The sequence below is a fragment of the Pipistrellus kuhlii genome, unplaced genomic scaffold, assembly GCF_014108245.1.
Source record: "Pipistrellus kuhlii isolate mPipKuh1 unplaced genomic scaffold, mPipKuh1.p scaffold_m20_p_2, whole genome shotgun sequence".
In the NCBI taxonomy this organism is placed as follows: Eukaryota; Metazoa; Chordata; class Mammalia; order Chiroptera; family Vespertilionidae; genus Pipistrellus; species Pipistrellus kuhlii.
The window spans coordinates 158,761,097-158,785,708 of NW_023425515.1; the positions used below are offsets into that span (position 1 = coordinate 158,761,097).

At 37.4% G+C, this 24,612-nt stretch overlaps 1 protein-coding gene and 1 long non-coding RNA gene across 2 annotated transcripts in view; one reads left to right on the forward strand and one right to left on the reverse strand.

Moving 5' to 3' along the window:
• The window catches only part of FYB2 (FYN binding protein 2), a 62,308-nt gene extending 43,948 nt beyond the window's left edge, over positions 1 to 18,360 (forward strand). Inside the window, 7 exon segments of the mRNA XM_045584565.1 lie at positions 1,150 to 1,178; positions 2,416 to 2,476; positions 10,097 to 10,183; positions 13,582 to 13,669; positions 16,159 to 16,315; positions 16,414 to 16,447; positions 17,971 to 18,360. Coding sequence (XP_045440521.1) covers positions 1,150 to 1,178; positions 2,416 to 2,476; positions 10,097 to 10,183; positions 13,582 to 13,669; positions 16,159 to 16,315; positions 16,414 to 16,447; positions 17,971 to 17,992 — 478 coding nt within the window. The 3' untranslated portion in view covers positions 17,993 to 18,360.
• LOC118722749 lies at positions 693 to 23,888 on the reverse strand. The gene is made up of 3 exons (XR_004989113.2): positions 20,819 to 23,888; positions 16,078 to 16,088; positions 693 to 704 (listed from the first exon to the last, which is right to left on the reverse strand). It is a non-coding gene; the product is annotated as an uncharacterized LOC118722749 (long non-coding RNA).
• Between the last annotated feature and the right edge of the window lie 724 nt (positions 23,889 to 24,612).

Below are 24,612 nucleotides of genomic sequence, written 5' to 3' on the forward strand. Positions count from 1 at the left end.
CTATCTTGAAGTTCTTTTCAGTGATAAAGCCTCCAAGTTACGCAGCTTTAAGTCTAATTGTCTGTTGGATATATTAGATTGACCAAGAAATCCAATAAAATATAGAGTTTATGAATCATAGTCCTGGCTGTGGAGAAAGAGGGAATTTGGCTCCTGCAGTCAATGTGACCTGGAGGCAGACCCTGGCACTAGCCAGGTAGATGCTTCCAACAGAGATGATTAGCATGACACCCACAGTCCCTTATAAATAAGATCCAGTGAGAATGGCCTCTGACTTCTACTCCAACCTGCACATCACAGTGCTGACACACCCAGTCTGGTCTTATAGACATGCCAGCAGAATCACTGAGCATTCATGTGTCCTGGGCACAACTGCTAGAAGTAACTCGGTAAGATAAGATAGGCATTGGGATTCACTTTTAAAATGAAGAAACTGAGGCTTACATGAAGGTGAACTAATTTTCCCCAAAATGCTGTTCCTTTGGACATTTCTTTATTATGTGTTTTTTGTTTTGTTTTGTTTTTTCAGTGTCACATTAATTAACTTTTCCTCTCTCACTAAATTCCAAGCTACTTCAGGACAGAAACTGTGCCTAATCACTTTGTATACCCAGTACCTGGGCCTGTAGGGCTGAACTTAAATAATTGCTTAAAATACATGGATTTTTTTCTACTATATCATATTTCCTTTCATGTGATCTTAACTGGGAAATTTAAGAAGAAGCCAATCATCTGTCTGGGCCAACTGTCCTGACTCACTTAGCAGTTTACCATCTTCCAGCTCCACCTGGCCTGGAATCCTGTCCTCATCCTTTTAGTTTATCTATAGGCATAGCCAGTGTCTCTAGAGGGTTGTGTGTATCTGATGGGCAACTTGGAACTTTAGGAGGCAGAAATAGAATCCTGGATGGAGTAGGGCAGGGCTGTGGGGCAGCCTGAAGCTGTATGGTAGGAAAGGGTATAAGTGGTCACTTGGGATAAATAAGGTCATTTAAAAGAGGGGAGAAGGGTCAGAACACAGATGCAGGGAAGGTAAGCTCTACCCACATCTTTGACTAGAAACATCAGTATCAAGAAACCTAGGCCTCACTGTGCTTTTCTGACCATGGCTTTCTTTCCTAACTCTCTATGCCTTTTGTCCACTAACAGTGAGTTTTCCATTTCGCTGCCGGATTTAGGTAAGTGACATTTGCTTATTTCTGGCATAAAACCTCACAGATTGGCATAGTCAGGGGCTGGGAAAAAGAAGCAGTCATTCTGCCTGCATTCCACATTTAATGAAAAATTGATACATCCAAATCAAAGAACAAATTTTCCACAACAGTAGTACTGACTTTGGGGAAGATGTGCATCATTTCTCAAGTGCCTACTATATTCCAGGCCTCTTAAAATCCCAGAAAGAAAGAAGTCATTACCATCCCTTTCTAGAGAGGCTCTAGGATCCACATCCCTACTCTAATGTTCTGGGATTTGAACTCAGGTCTCTTGGATTACAAAGCTCTTGCATCCAAATTATACCACACAGCCACCTGAAGTTTTGGTAGCCAGATCTCCCTAATTACAATGTAGTAAATTGAGCATGATCATATTGTAGCACATACACTAGCTGAATCAAGTATGGGTTGTTGCAATTTGTTTGCTTTGCTGTAAAAAGCAATAGTGCACAAATTAGCATGGTGCCTTGCACCCAGTAGGTTCTCAACACAAGTTGAATGTTATTAAAAGAGGGCCATGTCTTCTGTTGGATTTTGTGGGCTCTAGCCATGGCGGCTGCTTTAATTTCATTGTAACTTGGCAATTCAAGTATATATTATAGTCCATATGTATGAGTTTGCTGAACAAAATTTAAAAAGATTATATACACCTGGTCAAACTACAGGTCTCCTAAAATATCTATGTTAAAAAAAGGGCCACCTTAGAATAGACATGCATTATATCCCATCCAAATTTATGAGTAATTGAATATGAATTATTCAGTTGCCAATGGTTTGAAATAAAAATTATGGGAGGAAAAATCAACATTAATATTCTATTAAACCCATACTTTTCCTTAGGAATTAAGTAAAAGCCTCTCAAAATTCCAATATTTATAACATCTTTTTTTAAAAATTGATTTAAAAGAGGGTGGAAGGGTTGGAGAGGAGAGACAGACAGACATTAATCTAAATATGTGTGTGTGCACATTTGAGATATGAGGACATCTGTGTGTTTTTTAATCTTTAGTTGAATTTCTTCCCAAATGAGAACTTCCTCATTCTTTGATCCTTTCAAACTATCTGTATTCTGTGATTAGGTTTTGATAAAAGAGGCTTGGGGATGTGCCTGGATAATTAGGTAATTGTGTGCAATTTGAATTGCCAGGATTTGTATAGACCATACTGATAATGAACTGTTTTGATCCTGTCTTGATTCTAGAACTTAGGTCCCAGGAAATTATTATCCATCCTGATGTGAACATCAATGAAAAAGAGTCAAAGTAAGTCAATTTACCTTCTGTTCATCCCTAGTATTTAACCCATGTCCTGGTGTCTTGTTGCATATGGTCAGACGGCCATCTTTGGATCTTGGATAAAAAGCAACTTGTTGCCGAAACCAGTTTTGCTCAGTGGATAGAGTGTCAGCCTGCAGACTGAAAGGCCCCTCATTCGATTCTGGTCAAGGCCATGTACCTCGGTTGCAGGTACATCCCCAGTGGGGGGTATGCAAGAGTCAGCTGATCAATGTTTCTCTCTCATCTGTTTCTGACTCTCTATCCCTTTCTCTTCCTCTCTGTAAAAAAAATCAATTTATATATATATATATATATATATATATATATATATATATATATATATATATATATTTTTTTTTTTTTTTAAGCAACTTGTTACATCCCCCAAATGAGAAGGAGTAACAATAAATAACATAGATGTTCTAACAGTGGAAGGTGACTCAAATGTCACTGGAGCTTTAGAACCTGTTTCTTACCCTTGAATCTAGGGACTTGAACTTATTTTAATGCAACAAACATTTGTTTAATTATCTGTGGACAAGGCAACAGGGGAAATAGGAGGGACCATCTGACAAAACCTCAGTTCTCTAAGACTAAATAGTTATAACCTATCAAAAAGAAAACTTCCCAAAACTTGACTCCCCTTCTAGCTACATATCCATCCTTTCCCTTTAAACTTATGTCTTCTCTGCTCATCCCACCAAGCTCACAGGAATGACCTCTGTACTGGTCACACGGATGCACTTATTTTTGGTAAGGCCAATAATAATTCTTTGTTACAGTTAGCACAGACCATTAAGTCCTTAGCTTTCTTGATTTCACTATATCTTAAACTGTTGACTAAAAAAAAAATACTAACTTTTCCCCAGGTTTCCATATTATCATTATTTCTTATTTCTTATCTTTGGCTGTGGCTCCTCCTGCTAGGTTTTTGATTGTTTGTTTGTTTTTGTTTTGGTATTTTTTGTTTTGTGTAGGTGCTGTGTGAGTTCTAATTTTACTGTTCAACTCTTCCAAAATCATGTGTCCCTCACTTCTATTTCACTTTTGTTCTTCCTTTGTATGTTCTGGAATGATCTCATCCACATTAGGGCTTTGATAGCAATCACTATGATAATGATACCAAAATTTATATGTGGAGGTTGGATTTCTTTCCTTCACATTTGTTCCAACTTCATTTGCTAACTCTATTTGAAACTCAGAATTCCCTAATAAATCATAACCTCAACCCTCCCATCCAAATATGGTCATTTTCTCCTAATCTCTACGTTGGTGCCTGTTTCAATTGCCCAAACCAAAATTCTAAGCATTGTCCTTAACTCCTCTTCTGCCCCACACCTTCTTTTCTTTCCAATAATTCTCCAAACACTTCCAATCTCCATCCCCTCTGCCCAACCACAACGCAGGCCCTTAGTAGTTCTGTTGGATTTCAACAACTTTCTGAATGACAATCCCACCTCCACTGCAGTTTAATCTTCAAATTTTCTGATGTGCAAATGTGATCATGTCACAAAACCAACCACCCAGCAGCTTGAAACGTTGAGTGGTTATCAATTACTCTTTAGATTGAAATCCAAACTGCTTAAAAAGACATACAGTTTTTTAGTGATCCAGCCCCTGGCAAACTCTCTGCCTCACCCAGACTTCCTCCTCAACTGCATTCCAGTGTTACATCCATACCATACTACCTGGAGCTCCTTGAACTCAATCAGTTGTCTAGCATTCCTAAAGCTTCACATTTGTTCCAACTTCATTTGTTCCAGTTCATTCAACAGGTATGTAGTGAGTATGTACTATGTGTCAGGGTACACAGTAGTGAAAATAGATATAATTTATATTCCTGTCTGATCAGAGACAGATAAATTAATAAAAATAAATTCATAATTTTAAATTGGAATTTGGTTGTTTGGAAATTTTGAAAGAGAGTGAACATAAGGTGTTTTGTGTTGAGAGAAGACTGATAGTCATTTTAGAGTAGATCATTGAAGAGACCTCTAGCAGGGGGTGAGAATTTAAGAAAAGAAGACTGGTCTACCTATAACACTTTGCCATGCTTTTTGCCTGGTTATCTACTTTACCCATCATTATTTACTACAATGGAATTAGATTTTCCCAGGAAGCCTCTCTGACCTTATCTATTTGGGTTAGATACTCCTCCTTAACCAGAACATTATCCTCGAAGAAATAAGTAGTGGTCTTATTTCTTGCTTGTCCCCTCCTCTAAATGAAAGATCCCTAAGGAAAGGACTGCGGCTTTCCAATCTATATCATGTGTCCTTATACCAAAACAATTGATTTATGTAACAAGGGACCTGCTTTAATAAAAATGAGCAAAATGATCTGGAAGCTCAGAATAGGTACCACTTCCATTATTTGGGGGATCAGGAAAGTCTCTGTGCCAAGGTGAAGTAGAAGGATATGTAACACTGACAGGAGGGGGCACTATGTAACTAAAAAACAGGTTTTTGGCAAGCTTATTGCTTCTGATGAACACAAGTGCTTAATTTTAATGTGTTTGAATTTATCAGTTTACCCTTTATGATTGTTGCTTTATCTCTTAAAGAAGTATTTGTCCCAAGGTTATATGATATTCTCCCTTATCTTCTAAAACTGTTAGTTCTACCTTTTACACTTAAACCTTAGATCTGTCTGGAATGGATTTTTGTATTTATAGGGATGTAGAGATCTAATTAAATTTTCTTCCATGTGAATAAATGTCCTGGCCGGATTGAGTGTCTCTATTTTCCCATTGACCTACAACACGACCTTTGTCGCACCAAATGTCCAATATCTGGAGACCTGTTTCCATGTTCTCTGATCCTTCCATTGTCACATCTATCTTCAGCACATCGTGGTCTGAGACAGTAATTAATATCAGTATCTTAACATGTTCTGAGACATGACTTATGCCAAGTATATGGTCAATTTTTATAAATGTTCTATGTGAACGCTATAAGTATATTACTTTTCTCTCTTTTTTTGAGTTCTCTAATTTTTTTATACAGGGATCAATTTATGTACTTTAAATCAAGTATGTGTTAATTTTTCTATTAAAAATCTTCCATAAATATGGCTTTTTAGATCCTTGATTCAACATTTGAAATTTGTTGAAATATTACACAAAGATGGCAAATTTTTCATTTTCTCCCAAAAGTTCTAGCATTTATTGCTTTCTATATTCTATTTTATTATTTGCATATAAAATTTGAAATTTATTCTAGTAAATTAAATGTTTCTTCATTATGTTGTAACCATTTCTATCCCTAATACTATTAACAAAAATATGTATATAGCTTTTACTGTGGTTTAGTCACTGTTTCATATATAATATTTAATATACATTAACTCATTCAATCTCACAACAATCCTCTGAGGTAGACACTATTATACAAATTTTATAGAAGAGAGATTGAGGCACAGGTTAAGCCACCTGCCTAGGCTCACACTGCTAGTGTTCTTCACTAGTGTCTCCTGGAGATTCTCTTTCTTGAAGTTATGTGCCCAATATTACATGCCTCCTGATATTTTCATTAGTATTTCCCTAATATACATGTTGGATCTTTTAATTTTGTTCTGCATATTCACATTCATTGTCTCTCATATAAATAACATAGAACTGAATTTGGCTTTTTTTTAAATCTAGTATGGCCCAGCCGAGACCGGTTTGGCTCAATGGATAGAGCGTCGGCTTGGGGACTGAAGGGACCCGGGTTCGATTCCGGTCAAGGGCATGTACCTTGGTTGCGGCCATATCCCCAGTAGGGGGTGTGCAAGAGGCAGCTGATCGATGACTCTCTCTCATCGATGTTTCTAGCTTTCTATCTCTCTCCCTTCCTCTCTGTACAAAATCAATAAAATATATTAAAAAAAAAAAAAATCTAGTATGGCCCAGCTGGTGGTGTTGCCCAGTGGTTGAGTGTTCACCCATGAATCAAGAGGTCCCCAGTTCAATTCCTGGTCAGGGCACATGCCCAGGTTGTGGGCTGGTGTGCAGGAGGCAGCTGATCAATGTGTCTCTCTCATGTTTCTATGCCTCTATCCCTATCCCTTCCTCTATAAAATAAAATCTTTTTAAAAATCCAATATCATCATGTCTTATTTCTTACCTTGTCCTTGACCTAAATTTCAGTCTTCTGGAATGCAGTGGAGCTGATACTAGCATTTTCCTCAGGACAGACTTGCCTTCTATGCTTGCATATAGCTTACTGCTCTCTGTCTGGTTTCAGCTGATTTGTGGGGCTATTAATATACTAGGTATTGTCCTTAGTGATTTAAGACAAAAGGAGGAAGGAAATAAAAAAAAAAAGAAAGAAAAAAGAAAAGAAAAAAAAACATTATCCAGGATCCAGCATTTTGAATTTGGAGAGCCCTTCAGAATGTTCTCCTTACTCTCTGCTGCCAAATGAGGATGGGCAGAATTCTGAGCAGGAGGGCAATACAATCAGAGCTGCCTTTTGGGAGTAACCCAGCCTTCCATGGAACACTGCAGAGGAAATCAGAGTAGAATATATGTTAGCATGTTATTACTGAGGTTATTTCAGGGAAAGCTTTGGGACCAAAGCCAGGAGCTCATAATGCTGTGACCTGCTTGACATTCTCCACAGGATGTAAGAGACACTCTATAGTGCTGTGCTACTCAAAACAATGACTGGTGATGTGGGAAAATAAATGTTTCCCAATTTTTTTAAAAAAATGTATCATTAGAATCACTCAGCTGAAAGATGATCAAAATGTACCTTAGGGTGGTGAAAAGAATGAAGAAGAAATTATTTCAGAGAACTTAAGTGGAATTTATTAAATAGTTAATTCCTCTAGTGGAAACCATATCATCTTCATCTCCATTACCCAGCTCCTGATATAGCACGTAAGACATGGTAGGTACATGAGGAATATTTTATGAACAAATGATATTGATCAAACCGCTTAGACCCAACAGAGTCTGACTGATTTTCATGTCACAGTAAATCTTCTGTGTGGCCTCAGAGAAATCAATGATGAAAGACATCTGTTCCAGGCAGGACACTGATGGAGAGTAGCAGAATTTGGAAAAAGAGCAAGCAAAGATGGTACTTGAGCTCTTGTAAGCTTGGCTGATTTGCATGTCATGTCCTGGTGGGTATTCTGTTGAGGAGTACCCAAAAGCACTCTGGATTAGATTGTCACTAGCTAGGTAATCTGGACCTCTGCTTTATGTCTCACTACCTTTTGTTCATCAGAATATCTCCTAGAGAGTCATCAAAAGAAGGGACAGGGGGAATTGAAAAGGAGGTTGGCACCAATGGAACCTGGGCATGTCATCTTCTCTGAACCTGAATTTCCTAACCTGTTATGTGGCAATAGCAGTCCTTATCCTGCCAAGTTCATTAAGATTTCTAACTTGATCCCTAGGAAAGCAAAAATAAGTTGACAAGGAGGCAAAAAGTTGACCATAACGTTCACATGGTTAGCATGGGTATAAAATGATGTGATCTTTCTGGAAGATAATTTGGCAATGTGTATCTGAAATGCCCAGACTCTTTACTTAACCAAGTAATTTTATTGCAAGCAACTAGCTCTACTAAAAAGAAAAAAAAAGAAAAGAGAAAAAAAAACACATAAAGAACAAATTATGCAAAAAAAAAAGTCTGTGTCATGGTTATTTATAAAAATTAGATGTTTAAAACCACCCAAATAGACAATGACTTTATAAGTATAGTAGAGGCCTAGTGCATGGATTCATACACCAGTGGGGTCCCTCAGCTTGTGCTGTGCCCTCTCAGAATCTGGGACCCTTTGGGAAATGTCAAAGAGCCAATTTCAGTCCAATCCCTGCAGGCCAGGCTGAGGGACCTCACCAGTGCACTAATCTGTGCACTGGGCCTCTAGTATGCATATAAGACCTTTGGTTAATCTCTTCCCACTCTCCCCCCCCCCCTCTCTAAGATTCATCAGTCTGTACCATGTTTCCATGCCTGTGGTTTATACTCCTGCATTGAGTGCCCCCTGATGGTCACTGTACATCATAGCTACCAGCTGGTTGGCCAGTCAGCCAGTCACTTAGGCTTTTATATATATAGATTATAGTATAGTACTGTACATAAACATTAACATATGTGTTAAATATATACTAAATAGTTTTGAATGACATGGAGAAATGCTTTCACTGTGACAACTAAAAAAATAGCAGAATGAAAAAATTGTATGTATTGGAATGAAAGGGTTTGGGAAATGTTTGGAAGGAAACTAAAATGTTCTTGAAAGGTCAGATCATGCTTATGTTCTCTTTTCTACTTCTGCTTCATTATTTAAATACTCAGAATATATTGCTTTATTATCAGTAAAGAAGATAAGCTTTTAAGTAGGCACTTGCCTTGTCCCTTCCCTGACCCCACAGCTATAGCCCCTTCCAAACAGCCATGCCCATTCTTACCAAGCAATGCTGTATGCCTGACATAGACACACTGAAATATATGGTTGAATCCCATTTTCTGGGAATCTGAAGTGGAGAGATGAAACAATTGGCTGGTAGACAGAAAAACAGTGATTACTGAGCTCCATATTGTAGACTTCAAAGGCAACAGATGTTGAAAGGAGAGAGGGCTTGGAGCTCCCTCCACAAGTCCTGGAAGGCTTCTTAAAAGACTTTCTAAGCTTCATCTTCCTAGCCAGTCAAATGCTGAGTCCTTGACATGATGTTGGACACCTGTGACCATAATCTGAAGAGAAAGGTGACACAAGGTCTCTGAAAATCTCAAAAATTCCTGTGACATAATAGCCTGTGGTTCTAATTTACCCGACGAAGAGTTATTTGAGTTTCAGAGGTGCAGACACCAGATGGTTGACGGAACAGGATCCTGTTTTTCTCATAGTAATGATGGAGATGCTAGTAATTTTGTCATACCAGAAAGAAAGGAAAAAAACAAAACAAAACAAACAAAAAAACATGTTTTGAAGCAGGTATGCCATAGATTTGAGGCAAAAGCACCTGGGTTAAAACCACTATTTCTGTGACTATGTTTTTCTCTGATCACTATTTCCTCCTTTGTAACCCTTTATGAATGATTACTTTAATGGATGCTTACTGTGACAAGACAGTTAACATGTAAAAGCATAAGGCTTGGCACATAGGTTCTCAGAAAGTGTCAGTTCTTTCTACAATACCCTCTCCCTCCCTGATTCCTTCACTGCTAATGCTAAGCACAGTTGGATTCGGTTTTTTTCATCGTGGAGGTTAATGTTATTATTCATATTTTAGAGGCACAGAAACTGAGACTCATAAAGGAGAGAAAGTATAATTACAAGCAGGTTGATCGCTTGCTGCTGGTTTCCAAAGTGGATTGCCACAGATCAGGGGATCAGCTTTCTGTGGTCTGTGGGCTAAATATAGCCAGCCACTTGATTTTTGGATAATACAGTCACACTGGCCAAGTTAAGTGGTTACCCCAGAGATGTTAGGCCTTGCAAAACCTAAAATATTTGCTATCTGAGGTTGCCATAGAATCAAAATATACTTCTAGATAACTTTTAAATATTTTTTGTAAAACAATTACCCAGAAAGTACAGATGGTTCCACAACTATTTTAGTTCCATCTTAATTGAATTGCTCAAAAATATTTTTCTCTTTAGGGATGAAGATAAAGTAAAACCTTGGAAGCCCAAATTATTTAAACCAAAGGGGAAAAAAGAGAAGACAGATGCTCAAGGATCAGAAAGGTAAGTACACAGGTGTGCCTCTTTACAGCTTCTCTACATGCTATACCTCTCACCAGCTGCATACACTTAGGCCATCAGGACATTTGATTTTCAGGTTCTTCATCTGCACAATGAGAATTATAACACCTAAATTAGGGTACAGTTGAGGGGATTAGAAGAGACACAGAATATGAACATGTAAAGAGCAGCACACATTTATCTTTATCATCTCTGCTTTTGGTGAATGGGGAGTGAGGAAAGATTTCAAACCAGCCCTTACCAAACAGCAAAAACCTTCCAGTCTTCTTTATGGCTGAAAAGATCTTCCCCCTATAAGACAAACCTTATGTAATATACCAGTCTGAACATATATGAAACTAGGCATCATATCGTAAGACTGATTTCCCTAAAATACAATATAATTCTAGTTATGTCTACATTAGTGTTAATTTACCAAAAAAACAAAACAAAACAAAAAAACAAAAAAACCTGTTTTATCAACTCAAAATCTAACCTTCACTCATGTGATTCAGTTGGATGTGAGGGAATTGGGGGAGGCAATGTTTTTCACTGTCTTGGTGCTCAGTGCCCCAGCCTTCACCTCAGTTACTAGGAGATGGGGCAGATCTGAGGCCCACTGCTTAACCAATGTTTTCGGGAAATCCTTGTCTAAATAGTCATTATGTTGGGAACACAGTATGGTCTGTCTGCATTGGGAAAGCTGTCTAGAAAAGTCCTACAAAGGGCCACCCCAAAAGAAATAAGACATTAGTCTATACAAAATTTAAACTCGGAGGACAACATACAATGACCCTTCCTTTACATTTATTTTCTTTGGGTTTAGACTTGATGTAATTTATTTTTCCCAAGTAGGAAAGATATATTCACAGACTAGAAAGCACTTCCCACCTTCAACTTCATAGCATAACCAGACAGAATTCCAAGAGAGGAAACAGAATTTCTTACTGCCCATCCCTCACAGAAAGCTTCTTAGTATTTTATTTTATTTTATCATTATTGTTTTTTTATAATATTTTTTTATTAAATTATTATTTTTGTACATATACCAATGCCCCCCTCCCATACATACCCTCCCTCCCCAGAGTTTTGTGTCCATTGGTTGTACTTATATGCATGTATACAAGTCCTTCGGTTGATCTCTTATCTCCCCCAGATCTCCCCAACCTCCCCGCTGTAATTTGACAGTCTGCTTGTTGTTTACTGACTCTATATCTATGACTGCATGTAAGTCTTTTTAGGAAACTATTTTCTAGTTCTTACAACACACTGATATAATAGTTTACTTTTATTCTCAACTCAGTAAATTTGAAAATATGGTAAATTTTAAAATGTGATATGTTGAGGTTATCATTATTCCTGTAGATGAATGAGCTCTTGATTCTGTTTTTGAATAATTTCTACTAATTTATTCTACCAATAAAAAATGCTTTCCATATAAGTACAGTCCTTTCACTAGCCCTTTATTAATGTAAGTTAGCATGTTTTTCAATGAAGCTGGGAAGGATGTGGCAGGTCTAAAGTCCTGGGTAGGATAGCCCACATGTAAGACACCCCATGTGGACTTTGCATGTAGCAGGGACAGGGCACCTGGAAGGTAAACTGTGGCCAGATTCTAAAGTGCTTCATGTACCATGGGACTAGGACTTCATCTCTGAGGCAGGAGAGACAGATTCAAAGGTTGAAACAAGAGAGAGGCGGTCAATTAAATTTTAGAAAGATGACTGAAGACAAGTCTGCAGGTAGATTCGCAGAAGGAAAGAGCAGAGGGGGCATGGAAATGACAATGTGCAAAGGACCTTGAATATGAGATGAGAACTGCCATTGCCTAAAACATGGCAGTGAATGTGGAATGAAACATATAAGTAATGTCTCTGAATAAAACTGATAGAAACTGTTTGCCTCTGTCAGTACATTAAACCAGTGTTTTTCAACCTTTTTTGGGCAAAGGCACACTTGTTTCATGAAAAAAATCACGAGGCACACCACCATTAGAAAATGTTAAAAAATTTAACTCTGTGCCTATATTGACTATATATAAAGTAATTCTCTTGAATAGGAATCAAATAAACACAAAGAAAGTATTTTATAATTACTTTATTATGAAATATTAAGTAAACAAAATAGTGAAAAATTATAAAATTCTTGTCTTGTCTGCACCTACGGCACACCAGGCAACATCTCGCGGCACACTAGTGTACCGCGGAACAGCGCTTGAAAAACACTGCATTAAACAACTGAAATCCAGCTCCAACCCACAAATGAAGAGCAGGAGGGAGGAAAAGGAAGTAAAAGTATAGTCAGCCTCTACTGTAGGGTTATCCACTTTTATGTCCTGAAATTGTTGCATATATTTTATGGCATCTTGCTTTATTTTCGTAATTCTCTCTTCTCCGTAATAATTCAGCAAACTGGATAGATCTCTGATTGATTCCCCAATTAGGTTTCAAAACTTGGAAAACCACAATATGTGAGCCATTTATTCTAACTGGTTTCCATTAATCTGAGGATGAGTGAGAATATTTATAATGTTCCATAGATTTCTTCTTTCAGAGAATCTGATTCAGAGAAATTTCTCATGTAACTTAATTGTTTTTCTTTTATTGTTTTAATATATTTTTATTGATTTCAGAGAAAAAGGTGAGGGAGAAAGAGATATAAACATCAATGATGAGAGAGAATAATTTATTGGCTGCCTCCTGCACGCCCCCTACTGGGAATCAAGCCTGCAACCCAGGCATGTGCCCTTGACTGGACTTGAACCTGGGACCCTTCAGTCTGCAGGCTGACGCTCTATCCACTGAGCCAAACCGGCTAGGGCAAATTGTTTATAACCAATTAGATGTTATTCAAGGTTATCTTGCTGTTAAAAAAAAAAAATGGTTAATTGAAGGGGGAAAGAACTGATATTGTTTGGTTCAGTTGTTTTGACAATGTGCTGTGGTTTGTGTGTAAAATGTATATAAAATTATAAACAAAAAAATTACTAAATTTTTACTGAAATAGGACAACTCTACAAATTTAGAAACTTAAAGAGTTTTATACTAGAGGCCTGGTGCATGACATTCGTTGTGGGGGTTGCTCAGCGCAGCCTGCACCCTTTCACAGTCTGGCTGCCTTCGGGGGATGTCTGACTGCAGCTTAGGTCCGCTCCCTGCCTAAGCCACAGTCAGACATCCTTAGCACTGCCGTAGAGACAAGCCACTGCGCATGTCAGCCATCAGCCTTGCTTGTGGCTGAGCATCGCTTCCCTGTGGGAGTTAGCTGACCACCAGGGGGCAGCTGCTCTGTTGTCTGCCCCCCTGGTGGGTAGTGCATGTCTTAGCAGTCTATTTGCATATTAATTACCCTTTTATTATATAGGATAGTACATTCAACCCTACCTGCATTTTTCTTGCCAGTTTATCGCCTAGAAATTTCTTCAGAACCAAGAAGCAAAACTTAGAAAAGAGAATGGAAAGAGAAAAACTTTTTAGAGAAAGATTTGAGGTATGTTCTCCTCTGAAGGTAAAAAACAAAAACATTACAGGCTAGAAACTTCTGTTTATAAAGATTCTGAAAGGATGTTGCACCCCTGCCTAAGACATGATTTCTGACTAAAAAGCTGGTATTTTTATGATTTCCTGATGCATTGTTGGATTATCATGCCTTTGTATATGCTAGTTCCTCTGCCTGGAAAAACTCCTAAGGTGCACAGTCCAGATGTCACCCACTCTTACCTAATTCCTCCAGGTGAAGTCACTCCCTCAGCACATACATTACACACACACACCTGTTACACAGATCAATGGTGTTACAACCTTTGCGCACACGCCCATTGGGAACTAAAACTCTGAGTCCCTTTGGAAGGAGAGATTTTTATCACAGATTTGCTCCCCAGCTCCCAACATAAACTGGTCACATACTGTTCAGTGAATGAGTGAGGCACTGGACAAATACATAAACAGTGAAGAAGTGGGTGAAGTCTCTGCAGCTCTTGGCCTCTTACCCTGCCACTGAGTCCGTGGTATTATCCCATAATTCCAAACAAGTCGAGCGATCCTACCTTCTGGCTTTATGTATGGCCACAGTAAGAATTTATTAACTTAGGTACTTACTGAACACTTCACATGTGCCAGTCGCTGGACTGCAAGAGACAGAGTGTGCATTCTGCTCATAAAATTTGTACAAGTTATGTCTTTGCCTAAAACTTTCAAAAGTTCCCCATTACCAGGTGGGTAAAGTTTTAAGGCTCTGTAAAGTGGCATATTCAACTCTTCAAGTCATGATGACACATGAATTTGTTGTACACAGTTTCATATTATTAAACTGTGGCATGAAACTGTCTCCTGAAAATTGTCATAGTTGAAAAACCAGTAAAACTTCTTGTTGACAAAACCCGAGACATCCCATCTAATGATCTTCCTACACCCCCATCCCCAACCCCCCATGACACACACACACTCACACACACACACACACACACACACACACACACACACACAGTATTTGGACTCAGATGGGACAGAAATTCCATTTTCCATATGTGTATAATTTCATCCCTCCTCATTGCCTATGGTAGATTTCCTTGATATCCCATTAGAAAAAAAAAAATAAGCCATTTCAATAACTTTTATTCAGCTCAATTAATAAACTATTTGTGCCAGACACTGAAGGTACAAGATGAATAAAACTACCTTACACTCTCATTTTATAGAACAAATGTTTATTATAATGCTGTAACAGGAGTATATATTCAAAATGCAATTAGAACAGTAAATGATGAAAGTCTTTGTGAAGGGAGGTTAAGAGGGGGGGTGGGGGGGAAGGTATTCCAGGCAGAGAAAACAGCATGAGCAATGGCATGAAAATATGAAAAGTATGTAGTATATTCAGAATTATCATATAGCTTGATGTGGCTTCAATAAAAGGGATAGAAATTGGGGCATGGGGATGACAACGTGCAAAGGACCTTGAATATCAAGCTAAAACATGTTAATCTCATCCTGAAAGCACTGAAGAGTGGTGACCTAATCTGATTTTCATTTGAGGAAATCACTGTGTACTCACAGTGAACAATGGCCTAGAAAGGGTAAGATATCACTTAAGAAGCCATTACTCTGTAAGACAAATCTCGTGGATCAGATTCCACTTGGTGTAGAGTGATCTTACAATTCATCATCCAAATTAAGAATTTGAGAGTGGAAGGAGGCATACCTCATCTTAAATAATAAGTATCTGTAAATAAACACTGTCCTGAGCAAAGGGAGAGGTTTGGCCACCCAAATTTGGTAAAGTGATACCTGTCAATATAAACTATATATTCTGAAACATTTTTTTTTCAGTCAAGGGATCTCAATACTTAGAAGGTGATGCACCTATAAATGTATAGGCCAGCTAGTTCCCCCTAATGTCAAATACTGAATTGCTCAATCAATATCAATCAGATTTGAGAGGTATTTATTTTCCCACAAATGCCTGTCTTTGACCACAGAAGGAGAGTGGGAATTGCCCCCACACCTATTCTTACTATTTAAGCTATATATAGAAATATATAAATCCACCAAGAGAGGAAGAGTGGAGGGTACGTAAGAACATTATAAATTCTAAGAGGGTTTTCCCCAACTCCCACGCTTTTTTGTAAACCTCTCCTTTCCTGAGTTTGGAACGATTAACATTACTATCCACAGTATTTAATGTATAATTATGTTACAGCATTCTCATTCACCAGAATGCATTCTAGCACAATTAGATAATGGATGTTAAGGAAAACAATGAAAATTCGATCACAACAAGTAAATATAAGATTGTGACATATTTCCTTAAATAACTTTTCTTTTAGTGATTGTCTTGCTATTATTTTCTATTCCCTTAACAAATTAATATCTAGAATCTTGAGTTTATTTTGCCGTTACTACAACATTATTTCCTCCATTGATTTTATTATAATGAAAGGAAAACGATGCAAGCACAGTCTGATTAGTGATTTCTCATTCCAGTATGATAAAGAGATTACTGTCATCAACACAGCAGTGGCATGTTCCAAGAATTCAAGAAATGGGATCTTTGATTTGCCAATATCCCCTGGAGAAGAGCTGGACGTCATTGATGTCACTGAAGAAAATCTAGTGATATGCCGAAATTCTAAAGGCAAATGTAAGTTATTGGCTTATTGCCCCCAAAATGTCAATGTTTTTAAAAAAAAAATCTCAAAGCATATCTCTATAACTTACAAGTGGCTTTTGTTTCTATAGATGGATATGTGCTAATTGAACATCTAAATTTCAAGTAAGTTGTGTGATTTTATACTTCAAATAATGAATTCTAAGCACTTAACACATTGTTATATACATTTGTTTCAAGGAAACACTACTGAATTTATTTACAATTCAGGAAAACATCTGAAAAATGGATATGTGACACCCTATTCTATAAGGATTACTTTGGAAGAGACTTTATTATTGTCTACTAAAGGCCCAGTGCATGAAATTTGTGCATGGAGGGGGGGTGTCCCTCAGCCCAGCCTGCACCCACTCCAATCTGGGACACCTTGAGGGATGTCCAACTGTCTAGTGGGATCAGGCCTAAACGGGAAATTGGACATCCTTCTCACAATCCAGGACTGCTGGCTCCCAACTGCTTGTCTGATTGCCCCTAATTGCTTCTGCCTGCCAGCCTGATCACCCCCAACCACTATGCTACCAGACTGATTGATGCCTAACTGCTTCCCTGCCATCCTGTTTGCCCCAAATTTCCCTCCTCTGCCGGCCTGGTCACCCTTAACTGCCCTCCCCTGCAGGGTTGATTGCCTCCAACAGCCCTCCCTTGCAGGCCTGGTCCCTCTCAACTGCCCTCCCTTGAAGGCCTGATCCCTCCCAACTGCCCTCCCCTGCTGGCCATTTTGTGGTGGCTATCTTGTGTCCACATGATGGCAGGATCTTTGAATACCTGGGGGCAGCCATCTTGTGTGTTGGAGTGATGATCAATCTGCATATTACTCTTTTATTAGATAGGATAGAGGCCTGGTGCATGGGTGGGGGCCAGCTGGTTTGCCCTGAAGAGTGTCCTGGATCAGAGTGGGGGTTCCCTTGGGGTGTGGGCAGCCTGAGCGAGGGGCCTGTGGTGGTTTGCAGGCCAGCCACATCCCCTGGCACCCCAATCAGAGGCCCTGGTATCTGAAATTTATTTATCTTCTACAATTGAAACTTTGCAACCTGGAGTGGAGCCAAGTATCCTGCTCACTCCATGGCCGGCAGCCATTTCTGTTGGGTTTTATGTATCTTTTATAATTGAAACTTTGTAGCCTGGATTGGAGGCTTAGGCCGGCCAGGGAGTACAGAAAGCTTTGCTTCTTCCATTGCCAGGGGCAACCCTAGCCTCCTGCTCTCTCCAGCTCCATGGCTGCCACCATTTCTGTTTGGATTTGTTAACCTTTTATAATTGAAACTTTGTAGCCTTGAGTGGAAGCTTAGGCTGGCAAGGGCAGGCAGAAAGGTTGGCTTCCTCGTTGCTTGGGAAACCCAAGCCTCTCTCCTACTCTCTGTGGCTGTAGCCATCTTGGTTGGGTCTTTGCATACTTGCTTTGATTGGCTGGTGGGCGTGGCTGGTGGGTGTAGTGGAGTGATAGTTAATTTGCATATTTATTAGGTAGGATTATTGTTTCCTGAGTATATTATCCAGCTCTACAGAGCATATTTAGAAACATTTTAAAGGTGCATACAAATATTAAATGGGGTAAGAAATGCCCCAGAAATCTCCTGCTCAATTACTCCACTGTCTACATTTCAAAATATTTTCCTATTTTTTCTTAGGCCTCAAGGTTGTTCACCTTAGAAAGATCCACATCCAGTGTACTGTGCACAAGTGAGAACCAGTTCTGGGATACTGGTCCTGCTCCCATCAGTTAGCATGTCAATAGTGGAAACATGAGATGGTAGAAACATTCATTAGGAAGTCAGAAGAGAAAACAAACAAATACTCCACATTTAGTTGATCTTATTCCCAAAAGGTTATCTTTCCATGTCTATTTCACTGCTGGTTCAGAGAATGGGAAAGTGTGTGTTAGCATTTGAGCACTTATTCAATTAGCCACATCTGAAGTTAGCAATCATACCTATGGCACTCTTAGTCAGTTGTACAGATTTTAGTGCGCCTCTAATATGAGTATACAAGTGTTTATAACTTCTAAAAGATGCTGTACATTTAAACTGTGTGTAATTTAATTCCAAAATACATAGTGCAACCGTTTTATACTCAAAGTACAAATAGTGCAACCGTTTTATACTCAAAGTACAATTACCAATACAGCTCAAGGTATAAGTGTTCTGCTTTGTCACAATTTTCTCATTAGTAAAACAGCTAATAACACTCACCTTGTCTACTTCACAGGGGTTGTTGTCAGGCTACACTGTAATAATATAAATAAAAGTGTCCTAAAATCTTTAATACAGAATACTGTATAAGTGCTGTTATTTCAGTAGCTAGCCTTTTCTGAGGGTGAAAGATGTTGAAAACAAAAAATGTGTTTTGAAATTCAAATCTTAAGACTTGAAAAAAATGGCTAGGAGAGAAACCAAGATGGCGGCATAGGTAAACACTTAAACTGCTGCCTCACACAACAATTTCAAAACTACAACTATAAGACAAAACGAACATCATCCAGAACCACAAGATAGCTGGCTAAGTGAAAATTCTACAACTAGAAGGAAAAAGGAAAGCACATGAAGAATCAGAGGAGCTGCAAAAGGCTGAGGTATGGAGACACGCATGCAGGCAGCTGAGTGCCTGGCTGGCTTTATCTAGCGGGAAGGAGGCAAAAGCTCCTGACTGCACTGAACCCCAGTTTTGGGTGATACCTTGGGTACCCAGGCTTATATGGGGGGGGGGGGGGGGAGGGGATCTGGATTGTCAAGAAGAAACTCAGGGGAGCCACGAAAGGCGGAGGTCTGGATGTGCACGTATGCGAGTGTGCAAAGGGAGGACTGACTGCTGAGAGACAAGCACACATGCGGCTGAGTGCCTCTGACTTTCTCTAGCGGGAAGGAGACAAAAGCTCCTGGATGCACTTAACCCCAGTTTCCGACTGCACTGAAACCCCCACCCCTTCCCCAAGTGCACAAATTTTCATGCACCTGGCCTCTAGTATAATTGTAAAAGATTATACACACACTCACACACACACAATAGAATACTACTCAGACAAAAAAAACATAAAATATTGCTATTTGAAACAACATGGGTGGATCTTGAGTGCACTATGCTAAACTATTCAAACAGAAAAGGACAAAAACCATATGATTTCACTTATAAAATATAAAATAAAGTTAGAAATATAAAACAAAAGATGAATGAACCAACAAAACAAAAAAACAAACTCATAAATACAGATAACAAGTTGGTGGTTACCAAAGAGGAAAGTAAGGTGCAGTGAGGGCAAAAAAGAGTATCAAATATATGGTGACAAAAAGACTAACTAGACTTCTGGTGGTGAGCATACGATAATGTACACATCGAATTGTACACCTGAAAGTTATGTTAACCAATGTTACCTCAATAATTTAAAAAATGCATTAAGCAACTAAGTTTGTAGTAATCTGTTTTGGCAGCAACAGAAAATTAATACAATGGCTAAGATTAGGAACTACCACATATAACAAAGACAAAGATGGTATGAAGTCTCCAAGGTGTCACAATCTTTTTCTACAATAGCTTTCTCTGTAACCATTACCTAACATGCAAAATATTCTTTTAATAACGGAAACAAAAAGAGCTTTCAAATTAACCAGAGTTTAATTTGATTTTGTGAAAAAAAGCTTATAAAGCAATCAGATATGCTGCTTTTCTCTTATTAGTTTGTACAGTGCACATATTAACTAGGGTGAGCCTGTAACTATGAAATGCTGTGTAATTCAAGAAGACATCTTTACCACATGGCTACTGGAAGACACATCCTTTCCACTGGTCACTGAATACTCACAAAATTTCATAACAAAAATGAAATTTGAATCTATGGTTATTAAAATGCAAAAGTACTGGGAATCTGGTCTTTTTTTTTTCTTCCTGAAACAAATTACAAAAAGTAATTTGAACAGCTAAAAATTTTTTTAGTAGATATGTAATCAAGTGCTTCAAACATTTAATGTATTAGCCTATGGAGTGTTTTGTGGTGTTTTTTTTTTTTTTTTGTGTGTGTGTGTGTGTGTTTTCTTTCTTTTTCAAAGATGGGGTAAGAAAGAATGAGTGAGGTGTGTTCTTGGGGAAAAACTTAATATCCAATCTTACATTTTCTTATGATTGTCAAGGATATAACCTAATGGATATACCTTAAGTTTTATTTTTTGCACTTGAAACTCACTATATAATATTTAAGTATCCATGATAAAGAATTCAAGCATTCTTCCTAAAACAATATTAAATTTACTATGGTTAGAATTTACAGTTCTATTACAATTTTACATTAAATACTTAAAACATTATACAAACATAGATTTGTGAACAGTATTGAGAAAGTTCTATTTCCATACATTAAGGCAGCTTTAGCCAACATTTTAAGAAGTTCTGAATATTTGTTGCAACAAATGACAAATTTTATAATTGAATATTCACTGTTTTCAATAAATTTTAAGTCATTTAAAATAAAAATATCATAATTTGTGAAACTGTATATTCTTACCACATAAGACTTACCTAAAATCAAGATACTCATTCTATCAGTATCAAATATATCTATAAAAAAGGGGGAGGGTTTACATTAAATATGAGCACGATAAACCCTGTATTTAAACAAGGACCTTCAAACAGTTTCTCACACACACCTGTGAGGTAGGTTATAACCACATTTGATAGATGAGAAAATAAAATGAGGTTATGTGACTTGTTGCTGACACAGCAGCCAAACAGACTAAGATTCCAAATTAGATTATGTTCTTTGCTCTTCAGTATTTCCTTTACAAACTTTTTAAAGGGATGAAATATAAAGATTGCTATTCATTGCACTCAAGAGAAGAAAGCCAAACTTTTATCAAGGTGACTTAAAAAGTGAAGCAACACAAAAGGAATAGAAGAATAATGACCAACTTGTGATGATGACAGGGTGAGGTCTGGCCAAAGTAACCTGAAAACAGGGCACACAGCAACATGACCATTCATGGAGGCAGATATAAGGAACAGGGAAAGGAATTAGAACAAAGGAAAATATAGTTTAAACAAGTTTTTGACTAATTTTTACTCTTCCTATAATACAAGGCACAATTAAGGTGTTTTTGTTTTTTAGATCAGTAGACCTATTTTTCATTTTATAAAATGTTATTTTGTCTAGAAAATATGGTCTTTCTTTATAATGAAACTTACTTAAAAAGGGATTAACTATGAAAAATACATGTGTAAATTAGCAGCAAAAATTAATTATGCAATTCTTGTTGGCCATTCCTATTTCTCTTTGAAATGTTAAATCAAAACAAAGTAGCAAACTTTGAATAAACAAATAAAAAAACTGTATGAACTTTGTCAAAATTCTACAAATGCTCACGAAAGTTTTCATGCTAGGATATTCTATAAATACTGTACTTTCTTTTTCTGGTTAAGAGAGCTCTGCTCTAGAATTTTTTTAATTGCACTTTAAATGTAACTGAAATTTACCTACCCTGCTTGTCCCAATAATCACAAGTTACATCCATAAAATCTAAACTGCTTTAGATATAGTTACCAAAAGTCACATATAGTGTTGCGGCAGCAAACTGGCATTGCTATGTGAGGCTGGCAGTAAACATTAACACTGGCTCACAAAATTAATACAGGCCCACAGTCTGAGAACTTCTAGACCAACCCGATTCTTATCAGGTTGTGGTTGAAAAGGTTTAACTAAAACTCAATCCAGTCTGCACTGTGGGTCCTGCTCTCTCCTTTCAATTACTGTTCAGTGCCATCAAATGCATCATATTTACACATGCAAAAAAAATAGTAAGGATGCCAGCAACCAGTTTAATAAATTTATATAAATTTTAAAGCTCATCAAACAAAAATTACATTTCAAAGTTGTTCCATAAGGTTTGGGAGACTATCAAGCTGGTAATAGGTATTCATGAATAGAAATATACTCTATGAAAAGTGTTTTCTCATCTAATATGCATACAAAATGAAAAATTATCCATCTGTAAATAAAATTTAGGTACGCCTAAATCAGATAATACTTAGGATAGGGGCTGGAGCTTACTTTTTAAAAAGACTGTACGATAAAAACCTTGCAAATTAAAGAAGTATATCCTAAAAAGTTCCTTCAGTATTTTTAAGTACCCTCAATAACTCAGACTTACTTGTAAAAATCAATATGCTCATCTAAATACTTTATATAATTACATCTAGTTAGTGCAATCAACTGGTTCAAATAATTAAACTAAGAAACAGTTAAGACTATGTATGTCACTGTAAAACTTGAAAGCAATACACCTGTGTTTATTTTTATTACTCAACTACTCTGATGTTTCAGTGACTGTTCTCTCCATCCTCCCTCCCCCTCCTTCCACCCCCAAACCCCGCCAGGAAGGAGGCATATAAAGGGCAGTGATCATTGCTGATACTTGTATGGCAGGGATCTTTATGAAGAGCTTTCTGATCCTGCTTCCTCACCTGGAAAGTGGGCACCTGGCAAGGTTACTGTGGCATGTTAACTAAGTTAATAGATATGGATCTAAAAATCACTATAAAACACTCCCATCGCCTCAAATCAGCAATGGTTTGCTTCTGCACATGACGTTTTAACATGTTTGGTTTTCTGCCATTTGTATTCCAGAGGGTAGCTGCATTTAGAAAAAATAAAATAAAAATCCAATACATAAAATCAAAATGCCTCACCAAACATATACAGAATATTCTCACTAGTATAAAAACTCTAAATATATAAAACGTGGACACTAATGCAAATCATATGAGAAGACAGAACTTTAAAGCTCAGGTTACTTTTTGTTATCTTTAGGTTACAAAAATGAATCCCAACATAGGATGTGTCTTACCAACAGATTGCACATATCTCTCATCTAGAATTTCTAACAAAGTAGAATATCTAAGAACTATTATTAAAATAAATTACATTCCTTATTTAAAAATCCATAAAGTAACAGGATAACAGTAAAGCCACAAGTAAAGAAATACCAGATTGAAAAGGTAAGGGTCTTTGAAAAAACAAAAACAGCCAAAACTGTGAACATGTCTAGCATTTAGATATTGAGATTTCACAACCATTAATAGGATTTCAATTATTAACCAGTGAACAAACAAGAGACAGTGTCTGTGGTAGACACATTCCAAACTTTTATATTTTACAAACAGAAGGTGTATTCTTATATTAACTCAGTATGCTGCACAATAATAAAGGCTACAGATAACTCCACAGTCAAAAAACCTGTAACAGTTGTCTATGATTATTTCCTCACTTATGTCTCATCAAATACTATATAAAAATCAGTTTCTATTCCCTGAGTACCAACTGGCTAGGGAATAAGAGAAAGCAGCAACATAGACAATTCCCTGACATAAAAATATGATCATTTTTTATTTAATTTAGGCTCCTGGATTCTCTTTATAACAGCTAGTATCAAGGAATGAAAATGCTAGTTTACAAAACTGTCTATTAAAAACTTGTTGACTGAGCCCTGGCTGGTAAATCAGTTGGTAGGGCAGTGGTAGGCAAACCGGCTCGAGAGCTGGCAAAAGCCAGCTTAGGAGTACCCTAATTAAGTTAATAACAATGTACCTACCTATATAGTTTAAGTTTTTAAAATTTGGCTCTCAAAAGAAATTTCAGTTGTACTGTTGATATTTGGCTCTGTTGACTAATGAGTTTGCCAACCACTGGGTTAGGCATCATCCTGATACACCAAAGTTGTGGGTTTGATCCCAGGTGAGGGCACATACAAGAATCAGCCATAAGTGGAATAAATCAATGTTTCTTTCTCTAAAAATAATTTTTAAAACATTTTTTAAACTTGTCAATTGAAAAATCCAACAGTTTGCCTCCCATCCTCTCTCCCTATAAATTCGAGATGTTGTTTATTCCTACATTAAAGGATAATAGGAATTACATCTAAATATTTAGAAAATGTTCACTTATTTTGAAAGTAAAAATCAATGATATTGGCTCATTATCCATAGAGCCATTTGCATTAGTCCCTAGTCTTAGTACTTTTTTACAAGTAACCTGGTTCAAGATTTTTCAGTTACCCATTCAGGACACACAAAAAAGAATACTTTTCTCCCAAACAATACAAAACCTGATTAAGAAAATCAAGGTGCTTTTCAATGCAGCTCAAGGTGACTATGTCCACAGGCTAAAATAAAATTATTCTGATTGTGAACAAGATTCTCTCCAACAATGCATAAGAAAAAAATGGATCTTAATTTTATTCTTAACTACCCAAATTATGACAATTGGGGACAATAATTTTCCTAAAATAGTATTT